We start from the raw sequence: 24,399 nt of genomic DNA on the forward strand, positions 1-24,399 counted from the left end.
AAAATACAGAGTCTGTACAATTTCTGTCATATGAATTTTGTTTTGATGCTTGGAATATAATTTGACAGTAGTTCAATAATTTCAAATAACAAAAAACCCCACCCTGTAGTAGATATTGGCAGCTTAAAATAGATTAGAAACAAATAGGTGAACCCACTCAGTGCTGACAAATACTACCATCGTAAGACAAAACCCAAACGTTATTAGAACTGGGATAGTACTGTGTTCTGCTGCTATGCCCAGAATCCAAAGAACTGGGCAACACACAGCTAGTGGGTCTTTCCTTCAATAACAGGTGTCCATGGAACAATTTGTCCAGTTATAAAACAGTGTTCTATAAAACATGAGAAAAAGCTAAATACATTCATAGGAATGGGAAAAATAGAATTTTCATTTTTCTGACCCTTTTCTGAACTAAAATTGTTTTCATTGATTGGTTAGTTTTATTTGGAGGGGTTACGGATGTGTGTTTTAGCAGCCCCTCTCACCTGATAACTTGACTATATAGGGTTGAAGGACCTCTCAGAGCATGGCATGTGTGTGTCTTTATGTCTGAGAAAGAATAAATAGGTGACTTCTTTCCTCACAAGTGGAAGTGCAATCGGCTTGTGCAGTGGGATAGTCTGTTGAAAGGAAAGTGGGTTGCCTGGCTAATTTTGGCTTTTTAAATATATATGTTCAACAACCTTTTTAGGGTGAAAATGCTGGATGTAGCTATAATTTTACTAGCGATGTGAATCTTGCATAACTTTTTCTTGTTAGTAGTCATAGGATGCCCCAAGTGGAACAAGGTTGTAATGTTAGCACACCTTCTTTTAAAAATGTTTTGATTTGTTTGGTCAGAATTGCTCAAAAGTAAATGCGCATTAGATCAGGATACCAGGATAACTGGATTTATATGGTATTTATTACTTCTTTGTACTTTATCTTCAGTGTGGATTTTAAAATATTTTCAAACCAGATTCACCCCCCCCCCCCAAAAAATCTTTAGAAACTCCTAATAATTTGTTTTGTTTTGTTTAGTGTTCTGAGTGCTGTGAACCTGATCCAGCAACAATAGGGGTCATTTTCAGTCGTTATATTTGGGAAATTACTCTTAAATCCAGGATGAGCCCTAGAATGTTGTTTTCATCCTCTCCAATTTTCCTCCTCATTTAGAGAAAACGAGTGAACTGGGCTATGCCACATTTCCTTTGACTACCTGGTTGAAATCTCTAGTCTAGTCTTTCTCAAACTTGGGTCTCCGGCCAAGGTTGAACCACAACTCCCATCATCCCTTACCACTGGCCCTGCTAGCTAGGGATGCTAGCTAGGGATGATGGGAGTTGTAGGCCGAAAAGATCTGGGGACCCAAGTTTGAGAAACACTGCAATCTTTCAGTAGACAGATCACGGACGAGCAATACAATGACAGCATTTTCAATGAATACTAAATAATAGTTTAGTGCAATGTGCATGAGCTGAAAGGAGCTTGTACAAAGCACAGTGCCTTGCATGTCCCCTTGCCCCGCCCTCATCTTTTCCTGTGTTGCTGGGAGGAAGAATAAAGCAGGATTCAGTTTGGCTTTTTGTCTATTTTTGGCTTGTACAACCAGTAATTGTGGTATAACATGTAAACTCTAAGTCAGTTGTATCTGCTAAAGTGAAATTGAATTCTGACTTATTCCTTTTCCTGGTCATGAGGAGGGTGTGCCTAACACTATACTCTGGCTCACAGAAGCTTGTGCGCGTAACCTCGCCCTATAGCATTATGTGCACACACACTCAGTGTGTTCTGACAATGCAGTGTGCCCCGATTAATTTGCTATGTGGTTTCTGAGGAGCCCAAGGCTTGTACAGATTTCTTCCTGGAACGCAACAACGGAACAGAGTGTGAGAAGCTCTGAATAATGTGTGTTTATTACTGATCTTTTGTTTAAAACATCTTTTCTATAATTTTATGAATGCAATGAATTATTTCCATTGATTATTTCCATTGAATTATTTCCATTGGTGGCATTGAGATGGAGAGAGAAAAGCAATGCATTTATTTATTAACAGTGACCTTCTACTAGGTATTGGCTGATAAACATGGCAACGCATTGTGGCTGAATGAAAGAGAGTGTTCTATTCAGAGGAGAAATCAGAAAGTTATTGAAGAAGCACCAAGGTAAGTGTGCACGCTCCTTAGGAGCATAAATTCTTTTATTTAATTCCCAGAAGTATTTCTACGTTACCCTGTGTAGCAAAACATCAGGGTGGTATAGAACAACAACAACAAATTTACAGGAGTACAAAGCAATTATTAAAACGACTAGCTACTCAGTATAACTGTATAAAATGTCAGCATAAAAAAGTCTTCAAGAGATACCTGGATGTAAAAAGTGAGAATCTCTGCTGGAAGAGTCTTGCACAACATGGACCAGTGACACTAAATGTCTGACCTCTTGTGTAGGCCTCTGTAAGATGCAAGACAACTAGCAATGCTCCTTCAGGTGATCTTGGTGATTGGGCTGTGATAAAAGGACAGCTTAAGGTATCTTGGACCTAAGTTGTCCAGGCTTTGTATACTGACACAAGAACTTGGATATGGGCATCCACTGCAAGTGTTTCAACAGAGGTGTCACATGTTGTTAGCTTTCTGCCCCATTCAGCAGTCTAGCAGCGACATTCTGCATCAGCTGGAGCTTCCATACCAGCCCAAAGGGCCATCTCACATAGTGTGTTACAGTAATCCAGTCTTGAAGTTGCCAGTGCGTGGACTACAGTGGCAAAGTATTCCCATGCCTGGCATACCAATCAAAGCTGATCAAAGGCTGCCTTCTAATTACAAAGATGTATCTAGGAGTAGCCTCAAGCTACATACCTTTAGAGGGAGTGTAGCCCCATCCAGAACAGGCAACCGATCTATCTACTAGACACAGGAACCACCTGCCTACAGAGCCTCCGTCTTCCCAAGATTCAAACTCACTTTATTGGCTCTCATCCAGTCCACCACTGCATTTAGACACTGGTTCAGAGCTTGCACAGTCTCTCCTGGCTCAGATGAAGTAGAGCTGTGTGCCATCAGTAGACTGATGCAGTCTACTGATGCAGTCTACTTCTAAAACACAGTGGCCACACAAGTGGCTTCATATAGATGTTAAAAAGTGGTGGAGACAAAATAGTGGCCTGTGGAACCCCATAGCACAGTTCCCAGCGATTTGAAGGGGACTTTTCCCAAAGCTTCTCTGTGAACTTGGCTACTGCATTGGAGGCTATTAGGAGCATGCAGTACACATCCCACACAGGCAATCCAAGAGGATACAGTGGTCACTGGCATCAAAAGTCACTGTGAGATTGAATAATACTAGCACGGTTGCACTCACCTGTTCCATCCACCAGGGCTACCAAGACCAGTTCAGCTCCAAAACCAGGCCTCGACCTAGATTGAAATGGATCAATATAATCAGTGTTGTACAAGAACACTTACACTTGCTCTGCCAACTTTATGCAGCATTAGTTTTTCATTGTTTAAAATATTGCTTACTGCAGAAGTAGAAGGGGAAAAAATATCTGTGTATTAACTACTAGTTTGGGATTCTTTCCTATTTCTCACCACAGAGACTATTAAATAGTAATTTCTAATTTGTCGCAATATTAATTCGTTCCATGCAAACTTCTTTGCTGTGATTTCTGAAATCTGTTTCATTCAGATTAAAAGGATTATGGTGTGGCATTTCAAATTTTGAAATGCTGGTCTGTCTTCAGAAAATTAGAAGAAAGTTAATAGTATGTACAGAATGACTCCAAACCAATAACAGTACATAATATCTGTGCCATAGCCTTATGCACATTCTGTATTTTGTAAATGAATAAAATTGCCGGTTCAGATTTGATAATTCCCTAGAAATATATGAGAATTCAGATTTCAAGCAGACAGTGAACTGGACGTTCAAGGAGACCCCCCCCTTTCTTAGTGAGCACTTTGTGTCCTAGTTCAAGCATAATTTTGTACTGCTTGGATCAAGAGAAGCAAAAAGTTTATTATCCTCAGCCCTAAACTTTACTTTCCAGCAACCTCAAACATCAGGGGTCCTGTGAGATACAAGGAGGAGCTGATGGACGGCAAAATTGGCTGACCCTTATTGCACGTGCCTCTGTGTAGTGATAGAGAAGGAGATTTGTGGATTAGAGGTCCATCCCATATGTCACCACAAGCCACAGTTATGAGAGCCTAACAAGTTTACTATAAAAGTTTTTTGTTTTTGATTAGCGAGGGCTTCAGTGGGACAAAGGTATTGTGAAAACTGCAGATCCTCTTAAAATGTGTTCCGCTTCCTTATCCCACTGCTGTCTTCCTCCACTCATTCTCTCTCCACCTTCCCTAGTGTGTCTTATTTTCTTAGATGGTGAATTGGCACGCTGGTTTTATTTATCATTATTCCTGTACAGCACCCAGCTCCTTGTAGGAGCTTAATAATCACAGATTTTCATTACATTTTAAGCACAGGAAATGCCTTCTGTTGCACAGCTCTCCTCTTATTCTCTGGCTCCCTTGCCATTGAGATTATTACATTTCTTTGATTTACCACTCTAATATAAGAAGTATAATAAAATACTTGTGGTGTTTGCTTCAAAGTGGACTGGATGAGAATAGATGAAGGGGAAAAAGTGAGAGATGTTGGCTTGATAGGAAAAACTTCATTTTGTGCCCAAAAAATGACACCAACAGAAATACACCGGGCGATTTATTTTTTGAGAAGCATTCTTAATATTTGATAAAATAGTTGTTTTTCAGTACTATGTTGAGGCTTCTTTTGCTTCTTGGAGATGAGAATGGAGACAGGTTTCGGTTTCTCTAATTACAATTTTCACCACATTTGCAGTTTTTCAGATTAACAATTTTTGCCATATTTTACTTTTTCAAAATTCTGTATGCTCTTGTGTGCTTGGATTACTTCACAGAGTGAAGGTGGGAGCAACCTATGCCATGCTTTGATAGGTAAAAGTAGTAAAAGCTAATATAAACTTTTACAGTTGAAATACCAAAACAGTACGAAGAAGCACTGCTAGAATATATATATTTTTCTGAATTGGCAAGCCTCTGGAAGATGATATATTTAGTACCCTGTAGTGAGGAAACTTGCTGGTTGGGGGAACAGTCTTAAGAGGGAATCCCAAGAGGGTTCGACAACTGCACTCGAGGGCAGAAGAAACAGCTGTGTCCACGAAGGGGAGGGAAGGGAGCCCTGCTGTGTGGAACAGATGAATCAAAGTAAGAAAAACAGAAAATTAAAACTTTCAGCTTTAGGGTAAAGTTGAGAGAATAATTTAAGATGCAAGCTGTTACTGTCATTGTATGTCATATTGAGAGTAACAGGCTAAAGTTGAAACGTTAACACAGTTCAGTTTGGAACGGCAAGGTTCTCATTTCAAGGTTTTCAGTCATCTATCCATCCAGCCCTCTGTCTATTGCCTCAGTTCTCTGAGAAAACACACATGTTGTGAACAAATAGATAACACCACTGCAATTTGGAGATGGTGTAGAATTGCATTAAAAAGTTGAATTCTTGTAATGGTATTGCTTCTCCACACACACACAAAACTTGAGGACCTTAGCAACTGTCCTTGCTGGCAAATCAGGGACTGGAGCTCTTTGTCTGAAATAGAACTGGAAGCAAGCCCCTCTTCTATCCAAAAAGTTGGCATTTAGAGTGTGAAAGAATAATTGCTGCCTGGCCTCAAGGGAATGTTCAGCGTGTATTTCCTCTGAGCACCTGAAATTCTCAGCAGTTCAAATCACACCAAATGCAGAGAAATAGCAGAATGAACTGTCCCCAGTGGACATTGACAGGAAGGAGACAAGGCCAGAGCAGTGAATTGTAGAGATGCAGCGGACAGCCCCCCTCTGGGCAGCATGTGGAATGTGGGAATGGCAATCTGAGAGAGGGCTTTCTCTGTGGCAGCCCCTAAACGGTGGAATTCACCTGTAGAAATGTCTTAACACCACCATTGTATAATTATTTTAATACTGTACTTTTATATTGTTGTAACCTGCCTTTATAATAAAGGATGAGGAAGAAATAATAAATAATAATAAATAATAATAGTAGTAGTAGTAGTAGTAGTAGTAGTAGTAGTAGAAATGAAGTACTCATGTAAAAGTCCATATTTCTCCTATGCAGCATCACATTCTTTGATCTTAAGTTTGGGAACTTTTTGAGCCTCTCTGTATCAGGCCCAGTGAATTATATCTGTGAAGTTAAGCAAGTATGAATCTGATTAGTTCTTGAATGGGAGACCCCCTGTGAACCAAAATTTACCATTGATAGATATAGATATAGATATAGATATAGATATAGATATAGATATAGATATAGATATAGATATAGATATAGATATATTAGATATAGTCAGTGTCAGGGCTGCAACCATGCATATTGGTTAAGTAGACCAAAAAACCTAATATTTTCGTGATTGGTAGAAGTGTTCCATATTTTCTAAATGACCTTGAGAAATGTGGCTTATGTAAGGGGTATTCTTTCAATATTTGAAAATAAGGGACAGCTGTGATCAGCTAGTGTTTAAATTACATTACCCACTTGGACACAGATTTTGAAATATGTGAACTTAGAATGTTTAATTTTTAGCATTAATTTTGTTGGTTGATTATTAAAAGTCAGGGTTTTTAAAAGCGTAATTCCCAAGCATGTAGTTACCAGTGTTTAATGGTTTGCTTTGGGCGACAGTTACTTCACATTACATTTCTTCTTGATATTTGGGTGTCTTAAAGTATCAAAAATTCCTTTTCTCTCTACTCGTGTAGCACTTTCCTGGATCCTGAGACACGCAGAGCTATGGGAGAACAAGCAGTGGCTCTTGCAAAAGCTGTAAAATACTCATCTGCTGGAACAGTGGAATTCCTTATTGACTCAAAAAGGAATTTCTTCTTCTTGGAAATGAACACTAGACTTCAGGTACTGAGGGAGTGAGAAGGAGGGGAGGTACACTATTTTTAGAATATGGGTGGATGAAAAATTGTACTTTTTTTTTTTTTTTGCTTAAAACTTTTCAAGTTTCTTCAAAACCCCATAGCAGAGCAACACTAAGATAACATTTTATTCCCAGTGCTGATTTCCTCCCTTGAGTTTGTGGTTGTGATATGTTGTGCTGGACAGTGGTGGTTTTGAGTTAGACCTTAAACAGAGAAGTTTACTTGATCTGGTGAATGTGCACTATAAACTCATCATACTGTTTATAGGGAAACAAGGCATGTAGTTTGACCTTGGCACACCAGAAAACAAGGGATATATTTCAGCTAAAATCTTAAAACTCTTTGAACACGTAAAATGTGGACCGGAGTGGTGTTGCAGCAGAAATGTTATGTAAGAAGTTACAGCGACTGAAGTGATGATTGGGGATATCATACATTAGGAAATTTACCCATGAAAATAAATTCCATTGTCTCCAAATATCTGCAGCCTGCATAATGTAGAAACAACATGGCAGCACAGAACTCTACATTGCTTCTGGAAAACATTCAGAATACAGTGGTACCTCGGGTTACAGACGCTTTAGGTTACGCGATTTTGGGTGGCGCACCGCGCTGAACCCAGAAGTACCAGAACAGATTGCTTCCGGGTTTCGGCGCTCGTGCATGCACATAAGCGCTAAATCGCGCTTTGCGCAGACGCGCGAAATCGTGACCCACACAGCGCTGTGGGTTGCAAATACTGCGGGTTGTGAACGTGCCTCCCGCACGGATCACGTTCGCAACCCGAGGTTCCACTGTAATTCTTACAAGATAGTATCAGCTCTTGTGATAAGAGAGCAGAATGCAAGACTGGGCACATGGATGCAGATGCTGGCTCACAGTCGCTCATTCATTCTTTTGTGCCAGGCAGAGTATGGCTCCTGTGGAAGACCTTTTTGTGTTGTGCCTTTGGAATTTCTCATCTCTCCCCCCCCCCCCCCGCAGCTAAATGGTCTTAACATTTTGTGATCATGAAAACAGTGTAATCAAGGTAGCAAATGAGCAATGGAGAGACGCATAGAATAAAATATTGTCCTCTGAAGAGTGCCATCAGCTGAGCTGCCATTAAATAAAAAACTTTAAGATAGTCTAAAGTAGGTTTTCGAAAGGAGCCTCTAAATGCGGTCAAATACAGCCTTTCAAAACTCAGTTTGGTGGATGCAGATATTTCCAGGTATAGTGCAAAAGCAGCAAATGAACGAGTTGTCTAGCAATCTTGATCTCCCCAGAACATAGATGTTAGAGAAGGCAGCAGCAGCGTGTCATTTAAAAATGGACTGTAAACACAAACACATCTGCAGATTCTCCTGGCTCTAGAGTTAAATTTGGGGGGAAAAGGCTTTATGAGAATTACTAAGTTTGGCTCTTAATTAAAAAGGGAGAAAAGCTTAGATGGCTAGTTACAAGTCTGCTAATAGGCTTCAAAGTTTGAGGGTTGGGGAAAAGTGACAGATCAATTGGGAAAACTGTAGATCAGGCCAATAAAATTACTACTCACCAGCTTCAAACTGAAACACTAATTAGAGGCAATACACAGCCAAGATAGAGGAATTAGAGAAATGCACCTAACAAACATTTTAATTAAAGCTTAGTGCATTTCCGATAAAGTTGGAAAGAACAGATCTGACTGAACAGTGTTTAAACAGGCTTTCTAAAGTTTCCAACGACAGGGTTTCTCCATCTTGAAAGTTTTTGCAGCACCCTCGGTGATTGCACATGAAAAACACAAATTGTAAGCAAGACACTGAGCTGAATATATCAGAGGACTCTGGTTGCATTTGCACAATGCGCTAAGCCAAACATTGGCTTATCAAGACCTGAAGAGGAGCTCTCGACACTTTGCTCTTCCCTGATCTGTTTTGCTTCTGCTCTGCACTGAGCTCTGTATGTAAGACAGGGACACTGCAGTACAGTGGTACCTTGGGTTACATACGCTTCAGGTTACAGACTCCGCTAACCCAGAAATATTACCTCGGGTTAAGAACTTTGCTTCAGGATGAGAACAGAAATCGTGCTGCAGCGGCAGCAGGAGGCCCCATTAGCTAAAGTGGTGCTTCAGGTTAAGAACAGTTTCAGGTTAAGAACGGACCTCCGGAACGAATTAAGTACTTAACCTGAGGTACCACTGTGCAGGACTTTGAGCAGTGGGATTGGTGGGGGCAGAAGGAACACAGTTGAACGTGAACACTATCATCATGAAGTAAATGAAGTAATTTATAGCTTTACATACTCTGAAGAAATGGTTGAAGAAAGTGGTCTTGCATCTCTCGCTTGCATTTCTCTGGCGACCAGGGAGACTTGTTCCACACTTTTGCATTCAATCATACAATAAATAAAATGTAGAATAGGTCAGCTGTAGAAATAATCATGCTGAATGCAGGAAGAACTTGTTGAACTTCAACTCCAGCATAAATATCGCCATAGATCCAAGCACAATTTCATACTTCGCGTTGCAAGTTTGTGTGTCCTATGTACACCATTGTATTCAACCTGATTCCCCACTATTACAAATTTTCAAATACTGTATTTCAGATCTTTTTCTCTAAAGTGCTCCCACATACGCACAAAGCCAACATCATTTAACCATTCTTTCTAAAACTTTCTCTGTTCCTATAAGGATTGAAGGTACAGAGTGAGATGCTGTCTCTGGCTTCTTGGGGCTTAAATGGCTAGCCAAAGGGATTGAGATACAGTGGTACCTCGGGTTAAGTACTTAATTTGTTCTGGAGGTCCGTTCTTAACCTGAAACTATTCTTAACCTGAAGCACCACTTTAGCTAATGGGGCCTCCTGCTGCCGCCGCGCCACCGGAGCACAATTTCTGTTCTCATCCTGAAGCAAAGTTCTTAACCTGAGGTAATATTTCTGGGTTAGTGGAGTCTGTAACCTGAAGCGTATGTAACCTGAGGTACCACTGTAGAGCCTAACTAGCTGATTAGAATGCTGTGGTATTTTCGTACCAAAGAATCACAGTAACATGCTCTTATGACATTAGCTTCCACATTCTGACTGTTTTAGGGGACAGAAAATAAAATAGCCCAGTTGGGAAACACAAGAGAGTGCTATGGTGGCTATGTTATACCAGGCTGTGTGTTTGTGTTTCTGGCTCCACCTTCAAATCACAAATAGCCAAGGAAGGAAGGAAAGAGGAGGAGAATGGAGAATGGAAAGAAGGATGTCGAAGTTATACACACAGCCTGAAGTCCAAACATTGTTACTCAGCTAGACAGCCGCTTAGTGGGGGGATAGGGAAAAAAGTGATGAAACTGAAATAAAGGAAAATGTGCCAGAAATAAATGGGAGAAAAGACAACGTAGAATTGTTAATGCTGCCTGCTGCTGGTTAAATTAAAGGGAAATCTCAAACTCTCAACCATCTTCAACATTATTATTATTTATTAGTTGCTTTGCTCATGGAAATGACTTAAAGCAACTTACAGACACAATAGAAATACTAAAACCAGTTAAAATAAATACGCCTCCCCCCATCTATACAAATAAAACATAGGTCCTGCAGATTCTGCTCCACTAAAATAGTCAACAAGTACTTGAAAACCCTTCAAATTAATGGTCAGAAGCCCAGGTAAAAAGGAAAGTATTTGCCTGATGCCTGAAAAAAAGGCTGCACCCTCCTAGCAAATGGGGAACCACCACTAAAAAAGCCTGTTCTCATGTACCCACCCTCTGAATCTTCCGTGAAGGAGGCGCTTAGAGAAGGGCCTCAGATGATGATTACAGGGTCTGGGCTGGTTCATGTGGGGAGAGGTGGTCCTTGAGCTCTTGCGGTCTTGAACTACATTAGGCTTTATAGGTCAAAACCCGCACTTTGAACTGAGCTCAGAAACTGATTGGTGGCCAGGGCAGTCATGCCAGAAGTGTTGTTATATGTTTGGGCTGTCCTGTCCTTATCATCAGTCTGGCTGCTAAATGCCGTAACAGCTGTGATTTCTGTACCAGCTTCAAAGGCTGTCCTATGTATAGCACATTGCAGTAATCCAACCCAGAGGTTATCAGAACATAGACAAACAGAAGCTAGACACAGATGGGGTGTACCCGAGTCATCAGTTGAAGCTGATAGAAAGCATTTGAAGCAAACCTAGGTCACTTGAGCTTCAAGCAACAGTATTAGATCTAGCAGAACCACCAAGCTACATACCTTGTCTTTCAGAGGGCATGTAACCTGATCCAGTGCTAGCCCATATCCCATCAATCTGGTCTAGAGAACCACCCACTAACAGTTCTTTAGTCTTGTCTGCATTAAGGTTCAGATTACTGGTTTTCATCAAGCACACATTACCAAGACAAAACATTGCTCTAGCCCAGGCATCCCCAAACTCGGCCCTCCAGATGTTTTGGAACTACAACTCCCATCATCCCTAGCTAACAGGTCCAGTTGGTCAGGGATGGTGGGAGTTGTAGTCCCAAAACATCTGAGGGCCAAGTTTGGGGATGCCTGCTCTAGCCCATCCAGTGTAGATGTAAATGAGAAGTGGAGCATTTGTTTCATCAGGATACTGTTGACAACGTACTCCAAAACCCTGGACAACCCCATTCAGTGGTTTCATGTAGATGTTGAACAGCATGGGGGATGAAATCGTATCCTGTGGAATCCCACATTGAAGGCTCTACATGGCCAAACTACATTTCCACTCTCTGAAAAAACCACCCAAGTATGACTGGAGCCACCACAGCACTATGCCACCCAACCCCAACTTAGACAGTCGCTCTAGAACAATACCATGGCCAATATTATCAGAAACTGATGAGAAATCAAGGAGAATTAGCAGTGATTCACTCCCTCTGTGTCTTGCCCAACAGAGGTAATCATAAACCTCAACCAAAGCCGTTTTTGTGCCCAAACTATGTCTAACTTCAGATTGAAAAGGATCTTGAAAATTGCCCGCTCCTCCTATATGATATATAATTAGATTGCATGCAATTGTTTTGTCATTTACTAAAGAAGGAGGGTCATACTGGTATTGCATGGAGAACACGTTTTGAGAACACTTGATATGTGCAAAGTCGGGAGTTCCATTTTTCATTTTCTGTTAAAAGTCTATGTTTCTATATCTTTACTACATAAATGTGAATCCTAGCTGAAGTAGGTTTGAGTTCAGTAATTTTCTCCAGTAAAGGTGTTCTGTCAGTATTACAATAAAAACTGAACACATCAATAGGAACTAGTTGGCAAAGAACCTCAAGTTTGAAAGGCTTGTCTGGATAATAGAGTTTTTAGATTATGCCGACAAAATAGCAGGGATGGTTCTTCCTAAACATCTGTTGGCATGGAGTTCCACAGAACAGTACCTGCAACATTAAAGGCTCAGTCTCTAGTAACGACCAGCTTAACCACAGGGGCATGTGGGACCACCAAAGGTGACCATCAGAAGACCCAGTGCTTTTTTGTGTGCGGGTACTAAATGGTACACAGTACCAGCACCTCTAGTTTTTTGTTGTTTAAAGGTATGGCAATTACTGTGACAACTTCATGGTGAGTAACAGCACCTTTTTTCTAGAAATAAAGTACTGAGACGACCTCAGCAGTCGAGGTAGAGCATCTAACTGCAATTTGCCCCTTTCCACTTGAGTTTCTCGTTGGATTAATGCTATGTTTTAGGTAGGCTTTATCTCTATAATGGACAGAGTTTCCTTGAGCAGGCCTCACATCAGTCACACTTTCAGATATTTTTGAGTGTCTTATAAGTAGCTGTGGCTTTCTGACAGTTAAAAAGGTAAAGGGACCCCTGACCATTAGGTCCAGTCGTGGCCGACTCTGGGGTTGTGGCGCTCATCTCACTTTAATGGCTGAGGGAGCCGCCGTACAGCTTCCGGGTCATGTGGCCAGCATGACTAAGCCGCTTCTGGCGAACCAGAGCAGCGCACGGAAAGTCGTTTACCTTCCCGCCGGAGTGGTACCTATTTATCTACTTGTATTTTGACGTGCTTTCGAACTGCTAGGTTGGCAGGAGCAGGGACCGAGCAACGGGAGCTCACCCCGTCGCAGGGATTCGAACCGCCGACCTTCTGATCGGCAAGTCCTAGGCTCTGCGGTTTAACCCACAGCGCCACCCGCGTCTGACAGTTAGTCTGTCTTAAAGGACTCCAAACTACTTCCAACATCCCGTTGAATATAGCAGTACTTCTCAAACTAACTGCTTCTCTTTTGATGTTGCTGCTGTTGCCCAATGACTGCTAATCTGCGAAGGCTACTAACTTTCTCAGCCAGCATCCTTCTGATGGGGCCTGGTCTTCTGCCTGTCATTTCTGCGTATACTTGTTTTTCAAGTAGAGATGTAAAAGAAAAACACATAAAATAATAAATATATAAATTTGATTACGTTCTTGTTAGAACAAAAAGAGTGCTTAAATAGTTTCAGCGAAATAAATATGCCCAACTTTTTCCCATTCCCTGTCCCCTTCTCTCCCCTGCCCCCCCAGCTTTGTACAAAGGAAGTATATTGACGCAATAGACAATAATGTTTATAGAGACAAAGATGTCTTTTGAAGTATTGATTAAATAAATGTTTGTAAGTGTTTTGAGAATAAACTACACACATACTTTGCTTTCCGGAGAAGTTCCATCCTAGTTTGATCATTAACAATGAAACTTTACAATGGGTCTGTTCCATTTCACATTGGGATGATGATTCAAGGGAAAAGGAAGATAAAATTAAACAGTTAAAATGCCTTTACAAAGAATTCAGTTATTTTCCAAAACATGGTTTTGAGGATGTAGTTATCTCAAAGACACTTTTTAAAAAACCTGAGAAAGTAAACTTATCTGCCCCAAAATGTTGATAATTTGTGAAGTTTTAATAGAACATGAATGGCGTCAGTTGAACACTATTGGCAGGGAAGGTACAGAATTCTTTTGGGAGTCTCTTCAAGTACCATTACGTTTGACATACCGGAGGAGTATCACGTGTTTGCCAAAAGTTTTAAGAATCTCAGTGGTAGCTTCCTAAGCTGCACATTCAAATTCCCGTTTCAGTCCAACATCTCTTCTTTTTAAAAAAAATATAAGGTACTTATTTCAGTGATGTCATTAAAGTTGTCAGGCTGTCTTAAAATATGGTGCTGTAAACAAACTCAAAATGCACAGAGGACTAATTATGGGTGCCATCTGTTTATTTTACTATCTTTTTTATCTTTTTTTTTTTTTGCAAGACCCACTGCAAGGATATTACAATAGACAAAATGTTCTCCTTCAATTAATGTACTTGAAGGGGAAATACCTAGTTTGTTCAGTGACCTTTTCCTGTGTCACAAAATACATGTGGTATGACATCTATGGATAGAGAAACACTTGTAAAATAGGGTGTCTTAAAGATACATGACTTGAGCTACAAAAAAGCATTTTACACTAAAAATGGCAGATCAGTTCATCCATCTCTCTCTCTCAAACCAATGTGGCAAGTGCACTTATTAATTTTATAGAATTTGGCTACCAAGTTACTTAACTTGCTCCCTTTGCATGTGGCTGTTTTATAATTCTTCCATGCCGATTAAGTTACATTTGGTAAGTTAAATACACATGTACGTAAATCCGTCTCAACAACAAGAGCGACTTGTGTACTCGCTCTCCTGCTTGGTTTCACTGTGAATGAGGGGTATTCCCATGACAGCATCATCCTGAGCCGTTAGCAGCTATTTGCTGAGAGCACACAGTGATTCTACTGGTCCAGCTCAGCTATTGTGTATGCTAAGCACTACACAGATAAGTCTGGAGGAAAAAAAAACAAAAACCTGAAGGATCCATCTGCTCATTTCTGCTACACTGCACTGATGTAAGATTACGCTAATCTGGTTGCTTGTCAGGACAGGTTAGTGAAAGCAGGCGTGTGGGTGAGACTTAGGCTAGTCTGGTTCTATGGAAGATTGTAGGCTGCTCCTGTACATGCCATGTTAAGTGTAGCAGAATGGGTTGATTATCAGCCAGCTACTTTGAGCATTCAGTCAAAATACTTTGTGTGTTTCTAGATTATTTTTTTTAAAAAAGAGACCAACTTTGAAAGTCCCATCTCTAAATGCTTCAAAAACAACTTCAGTCTTCATCATTAAATATCAAGGTGTTGTTGTTGTTTTTTTTAATATATATATATATATACATATATATATATGAAAATTTCCCCCATTGCCTGCCTGCAATTTTGTTTTGCTTTGCTTAGCTGTATTGCTCCTGTCTGATTTCTGCAATACATCTTGAATGCAGGGCTTGCTCTCCTGAGTAGCTATATGACAAGAAGAATGGCCGTTATTGTAAATTACCCCCTTTTGAGTTTTCAGTATTTTTTGTTTTATTGGGTGGTGGGGAGAATTTAGTTGTTTTGTTATGTACTGACTGACAGTTCTTGACCTTGCAGGTTGAACATCCCATCACAGAATGCATTACTGGTCTGGACCTAGTCCAAGAAATGATCCGTGTTGCCAAGGGTTACCCTCTGAGGCACAAACAGGCTGATATTCCTATCAACGGCTGGGCGGTTGAATGTCGAGTATATGCTGAGGTAAAATAACTGTTAACGTCTGGGAGGGTGAACGGCTGTGTAAGAAGCTGTTAGTGCCAGGTGTAGCAAACCACCCAAGACTTTGTCTTTCAGCTTGATCCGTTTCATGTGACATAATTGATTTAAGGTTTTTGGGTAGCATTTCTTTTTTTTCTTCTTTTTTTTTTGCTTTCTTTATGCAAAGATTGGGGGCGGGGGCGGGAATTATATACCACATTTGGAAGAAGAGTATTCTGCAGTCATGGCATGTTTTAGCAGTTTCATACAATATTTCAACACGGGATATTTCAACATGAGCTTTCTTATGAACTCGTGCTAGCTTTGCTATTTTTCAAGTGGATCCTCTGGAAAGGTCAAGTGGCTGCCCCACATGTTCAGTATGACTAGATAGTATAGTGGCTGCCAATTACTTTTTTAAAAAACCCCACACAAAAACGATCCTCTTTATTTAGAACTAACCAACCAAACTTTTGCACACCAATCTGCTGAGATTTGAAACCAAGACTTTGCCTGAAATATTCTCAACTTTAGTTTCCTAACATGAATGTGAATGCTTAGGGCAGTTATCTTCACTTTCTATAATGTGTGTGTGTTTTCATTCATTTCTTTACAGCCTTTCCCTTGTTTGAACAGTGTTGTATGTCCCTCCCTGGCATTTAGGGGTGGGGGTGGTTGATTCTTTTTCTTAACGTTCACTACACATTACCTTGTGTGAATCCCAAAGTACAACTTGTTTACAAAGCGGTTAAAAATATTAATATCAAAATAACACAAGGTGATATTAATATTACTAGTGGTTTTGGTACTGCCATTAATTGATTCTGTGTCCAGTCTCTGTGTGTTCATCAAATAAAGACAAGCTGGGATTTTGAACAGAGAATTTAACACGGTAATGGTGGACAGAAACTTTCCAACTCTCACACTGACCACCGCAGAATCATGCATTTATGCACTATGTTGTTCCTTAAATATATTAAGTGTTAGTGAATTATTTGGGTTGTGATCCTGAAAACATTGAAGCTTGAATGCTCGTCTGTGTTTTTTTTTTGGATTTTCTTTTTGTGTTACGTGTTTTTGTTCTCTGTCTGTGCCCCTACTATTGTGCCTTCTCTTAGAAAGATTGCCCTTGGCTTAATAAAGGCACAGCAGGAAGGTTTTTAGCTTTAACAAACCTTCCATGACTTGAATGGAAGAAGCAAATTCATATCCCCCCAAAATAAGTCATTTTGAAAACAAAATATAGTTGGTTGAAAATTAAAGTGGAGGAAACCGTTGGCTTCCCAGTGACTTAACCTTGTTTCCTGTGCTTTGTCTTACAAAGTTAATACCTCCCTGTGTTTGAATTTCATTTTAGGATCCCTACAAATCTTTTGGTCTGCCATCTATTGGTAGATTGTCTCAGTACAAAGAGCCGCTGCATGTGCCCAATGTAAGTAATTCTTATGTTTCCTTGTTTCTCATTTTCACAGGCACTAAGAAACCACAGATCTCATTGAATTCACTAGAAGTCGTTCATGTTCAGTGCTGCTTAAAACAAGCCACCTTAAACTCGTTTATTAACTAAGGGAGATGGAGTTAGATTCTGTTAGCTTGTAGTAATTAGAAATATGATACAGTCAAAAAGAAATAGGATTTGGCTTTTTAAAAGGGAGCTATTCTACCAACCCATTATTTATACTTTTTGCGATATCTGTCCTATAATCCTGGTTTTTAGAGCAGCAGTAACTATAACTAGAAGATCAAGCTGCAAAATAAAATGTTCAATTGCCTGTCCCTGCAAAGTGCTAAATGCCCCAAAGAGGAGTGGTCCTATTTGTTTAGCTTTCAAGCTTTAGAGACCAAACGCAATTTACTACAGTTGATGAAAAGTGATTATTACACATTTCAGTGTTGTAGACTGTCTGTTTAGAGTGGTTGTTTAACAACCAGCACAAAAAAGACAAGGGCATCTCTTCTGTTCTGTATAATCAAGGTAGTCAAAGTAATAAGTGTGTATATATGGCATGGTGTCGGCTTTGTGAAATGACAAGCCGATACCATCTGTGAATATGATGATTTACCATGATTACTTGCATGGAAAAAATGGCATAAGATTACAGGCCGGATCCTAAATTTGGTGATGTTATTGGATATAGGATTTATTTCACTTCTTAAATTGTTTTTGCCCATATGCTTCCTAGAGAGGACCTGACCCTTTCTTGGGCTTTAAGGCTCCATGCTGTGTTCAAAGCTTAAAAGGAGAAATACAAATTGTCAAGGTTTAGCAGGCACTATGTGATGTTGAATGGAAGATAAAAAAACCCCAGCTATTACAGAGGGAATGTATCTTAAGCATATTTAATGAAACCCAAATGAACTAAGAAATAATTTTCAGTAATTACTCTGGGGGCAGGTTGAGGTTTTTCACCATGTTGTAATAGCTAACAGGATGTCAAATATTTTGCCCTTGCAAGTTTTTGCAATTTGCAATTTTCTAAACATGAGACCTGTTGAAAGTACAAGTGATAATGGACAAACTGTACCCCCTACAGTCTTTGTCCCACCAAATCTTTCTTCAATTAATGCTGCAGCAGGAGTTTTATGTAATAACATTTGCACTTGTGAGCCATCCAGAGAAAGAAAAAAAAACAATTAAAATGCCTTAAATGTTCTGCTTACTGCTGTTATTTGCTTGTGCGAATGTTGCATGTCAGCTAAATGGACCACGGAATAGACAAAGTGATTGGGTGCAAGAGAGTGCATACTAAGCTTTGTCTATCATTATTGCTGGGAGCAATCAAATTGATGCCAGCAGGACAGTAGATGCGTTGACAGCTGTAATTATGTATCTCCATGGTGATCACTTTTGGCCTGTCATGGAGGCCCATGAGTCCTCTCCTTTGCAAGCATTTAATCAGATTGGGCTGTCACTTGTCAGGTAGACATGGCGGGTTGGGATTTGTGCTTAGGGGGAGAGGTGAATTGAAAATGAAGGGTGGGAGATGCCTGATAGATTCACGTGGCCCAACGTGGTACTGAGGGAAGAAATTTTAATTATCCTGGAAGCCTAAGAGTAATGGTTTTGAGGATCTCATACAGCGTGGCTGGGCCTTTCCCTTTCTCTTTCTGTGTAGTGCCACCATTTTGTTAAAAACAGAGCAGTGATCCCCCCGTTTGCAAACTGTTTGCTTGTCTTTTTTTATGCTGAAAGAGAACTTTCAAAATGAAGACATTAATCTGACAACTGTGGGAAGCTATTTGATTCAGAAAGTTGAATTATATGGCAAAAGCCATAGCATTTTCTTTCTAATACACGATAATTCACTCTTATTTCTAATGTTCAGAAGTAAGTGTGGATCTTTATGTGACCAAAACGACACCATCCACACACAAGATGAGGTATCAGCTGGTCTGCGGGAACCTCAAGTGTTGCAGAAGAATAATAATTGAAATAAAATACAAGCCCTGAGTTGGATGGACTCCCCAAAACTCCCCAACTTGAACTGAGTATGCCCTACAGCTATGGAGTGCTGATTGTTTATTGTGGACAGGGATGGCAAGGCTGGTGGGAGGGAATAAGAAAGGAGTAGTGAGGAGGACTGAATGACTGTAACACTGAGCACGTGCTCCATGCGGCAACATTTTATTGTAAGCCCAGCTTCTCAGAGGAAGGTTTTGGGTGTGTGTATTGCTCTGTGAGTTTACCTTTGGCATAGGAGCATTGACATGGGATGTTTGTTTATGCTTTAAATTGAAGGTGTAGACTAGTGTTTCCCAAACTTGGGTCTCCAGCTGTTTTTGGACTACAACTCCCATCATCCCTAGCTAGCAGGACCAGTGGTCAGGGATGATGGGAATCAGGGGCGCCGACTTATAAAAAATATTGGGGGGGCCCAAGACCTCCAAACCGCTGCTGCTGGGGGAACGAAAGGGGCAAGCCCCGGGCTGCCCCGACCTTAAGTGAACCTGTGAGGGCCCGCCCTTTGTGGCAGCTGATTGGCTGCCGCCATGGGCGGTGAATATTAATGAGCTAGGGGGAATCCCCGCTGTTGATGGGTCGAGAGCCCGCAACCCCACCCCCTCTCTAGATCGGGAGTGGCTTTATTTTAACTCATTACTGAATGTATTTTAAAAGGTAACTATCGTCAAACAAGGAAAATAAAAAATACCAACATAATTTTGTGATTTTACAAAGCATAATATAACTAATAATTTTCTTAAATTATTGGGGGGGCAGAGCCCCCCCAAACGAATTTTTGAGGGGGCTCGGGCCCCCTCAGGCCCCATGGAGTCGGCGCCTATGATGGGAATTGTAGTCCGAAAACACCTGGAGACCCAAGTTTGAGAAACACTGATGTAGACAGTGCATGATGAAAGGAAGGCATGGAATAAGACACTACATTATGCCTTAACGTTGAATTCCATTATTGGCCATTCCTATAAATGATAGCTGTCATACCTTGTGCTTCTAGATATTTTTACTTAAGGAGGGTCTAAAGTAGCTTGTTTACTGCTGGATCTCAGCCCTGGCATACATGAAGTAATAAGAATGGGGAAGCGGAAGAGGGGCGGCATGTACAAATTAGTTGAAATAGTTTTGGCTTACAATTTGACTACCAGCATTTCATTCCTACACATCTGGTATGAAACAGAGAACTTGAGGCCTGAGGTGGTGTCATTGCTTGTGTGTGCATGATGCAAAACTCATCTATCTATCCATTTCTGTGGTGGTGTTGTAACCATCTCCATTATGTATATTCCTACCTTGCCTCACACCTCATTCTATAGCTGTGGAGAGGCCAGCCCATCTGCTTTTATTTTAGCCGTAGTGTTGATCTTGATGCATTTGTGTTTTAAGTTCCTTGCCCCAAAGCAAATAGAAACACACCTTCCTTTTATCATTCTAACTGAATAACTGCATAGGCAGTGGCTGCTTTTAGAACTCAAAATAGCCAGATTTACAAGTGCAACAAAAGGAGCTATTTTTTGTGAATAGAGCATACTACAGTGAACATGTTTGCCTGCAATTTGGACATAATTAATTGCTTTCTGGTGGTGTGCTGATATAAATGTCACCTTGCTCCATCATAAACGTTCATTTGTTTCACCAATATGATTTTAAGCAGAATGCTCTAGATTTCTATCATCCTCCTAATTGTGGACAGTTCCTGTATTGAACAGACACCTAGGCATCCATATGGGACAGAATGAATTCAGTATTGGCTTGAGCTACATAAGAGGAGTATTCTACACTGAGAATTAGGTAGCACAGTGAAACACTGTTGTCAGATTGTGCATGGAGGCTGTGCGCAGTCAGATTGTTAACTGGCTTATTATTTCTTTTTAGTTATTGTCAGTTTTGACCCTCTCTAACCATTTATTTCCACATCTTGTGGCTAAAGAAAAGAAGCTACTGCTGTTGTGAGTCAGAAGAATTGAGAGGTTTTTTAAAAAAAATTCAAGGCTGGGGAGAGATGTCGCCAGGAATTTCACCCTTTTCTCTGTATATAAAGAACAACTAAATGACTAAAAGTACGTTGAACTAGTTTGCAACTTGTGTTAGAATAGTAGACAGCATAGATAGCATGGGAACCTAAAAAGATTGTGAATGTACAAACATGGTATGCCATATTTGGTGTTTCTGAAGAACGTAACTGACAATCTTGTTTATGAATAATGTATTCATGTTTATGAATAAGTTCTGATATGTTAAGCCTGAACAATAATTTTGCATTTTTGGAGCCCCAAACTCATGTAGATACCGAACTGTGGCCACTATTTTGCTGCAAGGCTTTTGAGTCTTAAATATAATGAGAAGTTCATTCTGTATTTCTTGTGGAATTATGCCTTCTTCTCTCTGCAGTTTCTTGACCTGTTTCTGATAGTTCCTATTGTGGGTATTTGGGGGAGAGAAGGTTGATGATTGCAAACATTACATTGCTGGTGATGGAAGGCTGAACTTTTTCCAACCTTAGCTTGTTTTGGTTAGGTTTCTATTTAGGTGATATTTTTTTTTAATTGACGATGATACAAAACATCCCACATAATCAGTTTCCTTCTCTACAACGATGCTCATGACCTTTCAATACTTCCTGTTTTTCTTTTCCTCCATGGCATGGGGATAGCTAAAACCATCATGCTGATTACTGAGTATCTTTGAGATATTTTGAGATTTTTCTGATGAAAGTGCATTAATGAAGATGTACTCTTACTATGATAAAGGCACTGTTTATCTTTTTTTTTCTACCAGGAAAAAAATGTAATGCAGTTTTCATTGCAGAGAATAAAGCCTATTAGGACATGTCATTTGGATAATAAAGTCATCAGTGTGACCTCATGTGGATACTGTAGACAAGAGGTTCTACATCTGGCCCCTTGATAATTGCCTAAATTAAAATCTAAAAGCCTAACAGCCGTTGGGTTGACCTCTTTCTGCCTTGCTGCAGACAGATGAGCTGCTGTTTTATTACAAGGGTTTCTTCCCCCAGGTGAAGATTGAAGGGAGTTTCTAAGCCCCACTTCCCCCTCCCTGCCAAACCCAAGCAGAGTATTTCATATTAAACCTCTTCCACTCCAGCAAGTCTCATTTGGTGTTTCTTTTTAAGATTACCAGAATGGTCTTGAATTATCCTGTTGGTGTTGTGAGTAGTGTGCTATCCAGATTTCAAAAGCAACAATCTTAACAAATATTTATTCAGGAATTAGTCATTTTGAAACTTTTCTATGGATAACCTCAGTGCCACTCTTGCAGAAATCAAACCAAGAGAAGAAAACAAAGATCAACAGTAATACTGAATTTTGTTGGCTGACTAACAGCTATCAGGTTCTTCAAAGACATATCTTGTCTCTCTGTGTGTGTTTTTCCCCTCCTCCCTCCACAAGAGTTGCAGAATCAGAACTTTAATTGCAGCTGTATCCTTATAAAGCAAAGCCATGGAAAAAGCTGTGTAAACATTAAATCCTCAGGGGAATGCTATCATCAGAAGAAAAATATGCTACAGATGAGAGTGAGGAAGAAAAAGAAAGTGTTGCAGACATGAAAGCTAGAGTACTGGTATTTCTATAGAGCTGATAAGCAGAACTTTAAAGTTTCTGCAGCAGCCCTTCTGGGGTGAGGCCCAGATGATGCATTTACGTAAAGTTTTGATGCAATATATCAGTTACATGGTCATTTTGGTGGGGCACTAGTTAAATTGGACAACGAAAATTCTAGATCTGAGAATTGCAAAACCCGGTCCTCTGTAAATGTCTTATTTTTAAAGTTGGACTCTGAAGAGAAAGAAGAGTGTCAGCATATAAATACTTCTAGGAAGGTTTGTAAACTGAAATAATGTTGACTGATGGACTGCTAACAAAGATAACTTGCCCATGACTGTGAGTTTTTGTGGTACATTCCCCCCTCACTTCTTTTTTACTTGTTGAATCTGTCTTATACAGCTCTCTCTCCCCATCAGAGCTCTGTCTCCTTGACCCCTACACCACTCTGTTCTCGTCTTTGCTCACTTTTACACTCTTACATTCTATAGTCTTCCTCCAATCACTTTATTTATAAACACACACACTTATTACATCCGCGTTAAGTTTCCATTTTACCCACTCATTGGGAAGGACACAACAGAAACTGTTTTGTACTCCTTTTAGCCCCGTTGAGGATTAAAAATCCGCAGGAGAGTTATAGCGTTGCTTTTTCCAGAAGTTCCTCCCAGCAGAAATGTGACCTTGCTGGCTCTCAGAGTTCTCTGAAACACACTTCATTTTCCTCTTGGAAGACATATTTTGGGGCCATCATGATGTTTGGAGGCCAAGCCCCCCCTTTGGCTTCTTGGAGCATGAAGGATTCTTCCAAACTAGGAGATGTATGATTACATGGACCTCTGGGAGTAGGCATCCATTTCCCCATTTAAGAGATGTCAAGAAGGAGCTTTGCAGTAATTAACTTGTATTCCAAGGAGTACATTATTGTGCCCCTTTCTCCCAAGGCCCAACAAGAAACAAGATGTTTGCCCTAGAGGCTCAGCAATTGTTACAATGGCTTTTGAGGCAGTCTCTCATATCTTAGTGGGAGTGTGCTTAGAGGAGGCAGCAGAGTGTGAATTTGTGTGCATACTCTTTGCTGCAACTGGACACCTCTCCCATTGTGAAACAGGAAACTGGACCATCGTCTGAAGTCTGCTAGTCTGTGGGCCCTGAGCTGTTGCCGTATTATGCCAACGCTTGACACTGGCTCTTCTTTTGCCTGTGGTAATATTCTTTTGTCTCACTCTTTTGTAGGTACGTGTTGATAGTGGCATACAGCAAGGAAGTGAAATCAGCATTTATTATGATCCTATGATTTCAAAAGTGAGTTAACTACTTTTCCCTAGTTAAAACAAGAAATTATATATAATGTTTGGTGACATTATACTGTTTCAGGCAAAAATATGTGACAGGTGTTTGGGTTAAAATAGCTTCAGGGATTTCAGTAGTAAAGGTGGTTTTAATAACAAAAAAACCTTTTTTCTAATCAAGGTAAACATCCAAAAATGAAAGTGTATCTATCCCCTTAAACAGTTAAAAGATGGAAATTTTTAAATTCTTTGTCATACTGTGAAATCCAGGGAAAACATTGGCTGTGTCCAGGGGATCATTTCTCCATTTAATAAGGCAAGATATAAACAAAACTTTCGCCATTGCTTTGAGCCACAATTAAACCAGAAACAAATTAACCATAGTTTCCTGATCCCCATGTTTTCTGGTTTTTGTAGTGTAGTAGGAGAGCTGAATAAAATTTCACATCCGACAAACAATTCACCCATTGGTTTCACATGGGTGGATGAGTAAAAAAGCCTAGGACACAAATTTACACAGCCCTCCATCAGCTATGGTGGCTCATTTACCAGAAGTAATGTATTTAGTGTTAACTCTGGAAGTGTATACTCAGTC

The 24,399-nt window shown here is 40.2% G+C and overlaps 1 protein-coding gene across 2 annotated transcripts in view; it reads left to right on the forward strand.

Moving 5' to 3' along the window:
* PCCA (propionyl-CoA carboxylase subunit alpha) overlaps positions 1–24,399 on the forward strand; it is a 236,867-nt gene that overhangs the window by 93,377 nt on the left and 119,091 nt on the right. For both annotated transcript variants that reach the window (XM_083735288.1, XM_083735287.1), the window contains exons 11-15: positions 2,054–2,148; positions 6,787–6,937; positions 15,355–15,498; positions 16,853–16,927; positions 23,749–23,817. In XM_083735288.1, the coding sequence (XP_083591414.1) occupies positions 2,054–2,148; positions 6,787–6,937; positions 15,355–15,498; positions 16,853–16,927; positions 23,749–23,817 (534 nt within the window). The remainder of the gene's footprint in view (positions 1–2,053; positions 2,149–6,786; positions 6,938–15,354; positions 15,499–16,852; positions 16,928–23,748; positions 23,818–24,399) is intronic.

The sequence above is a fragment of the Podarcis gaigeae genome (assembly GCF_964106915.1).
Source record: "Podarcis gaigeae genome assembly, chromosome: 4".
Taxonomy (NCBI): domain Eukaryota; kingdom Metazoa; phylum Chordata; class Lepidosauria; order Squamata; family Lacertidae; genus Podarcis; species Podarcis gaigeae.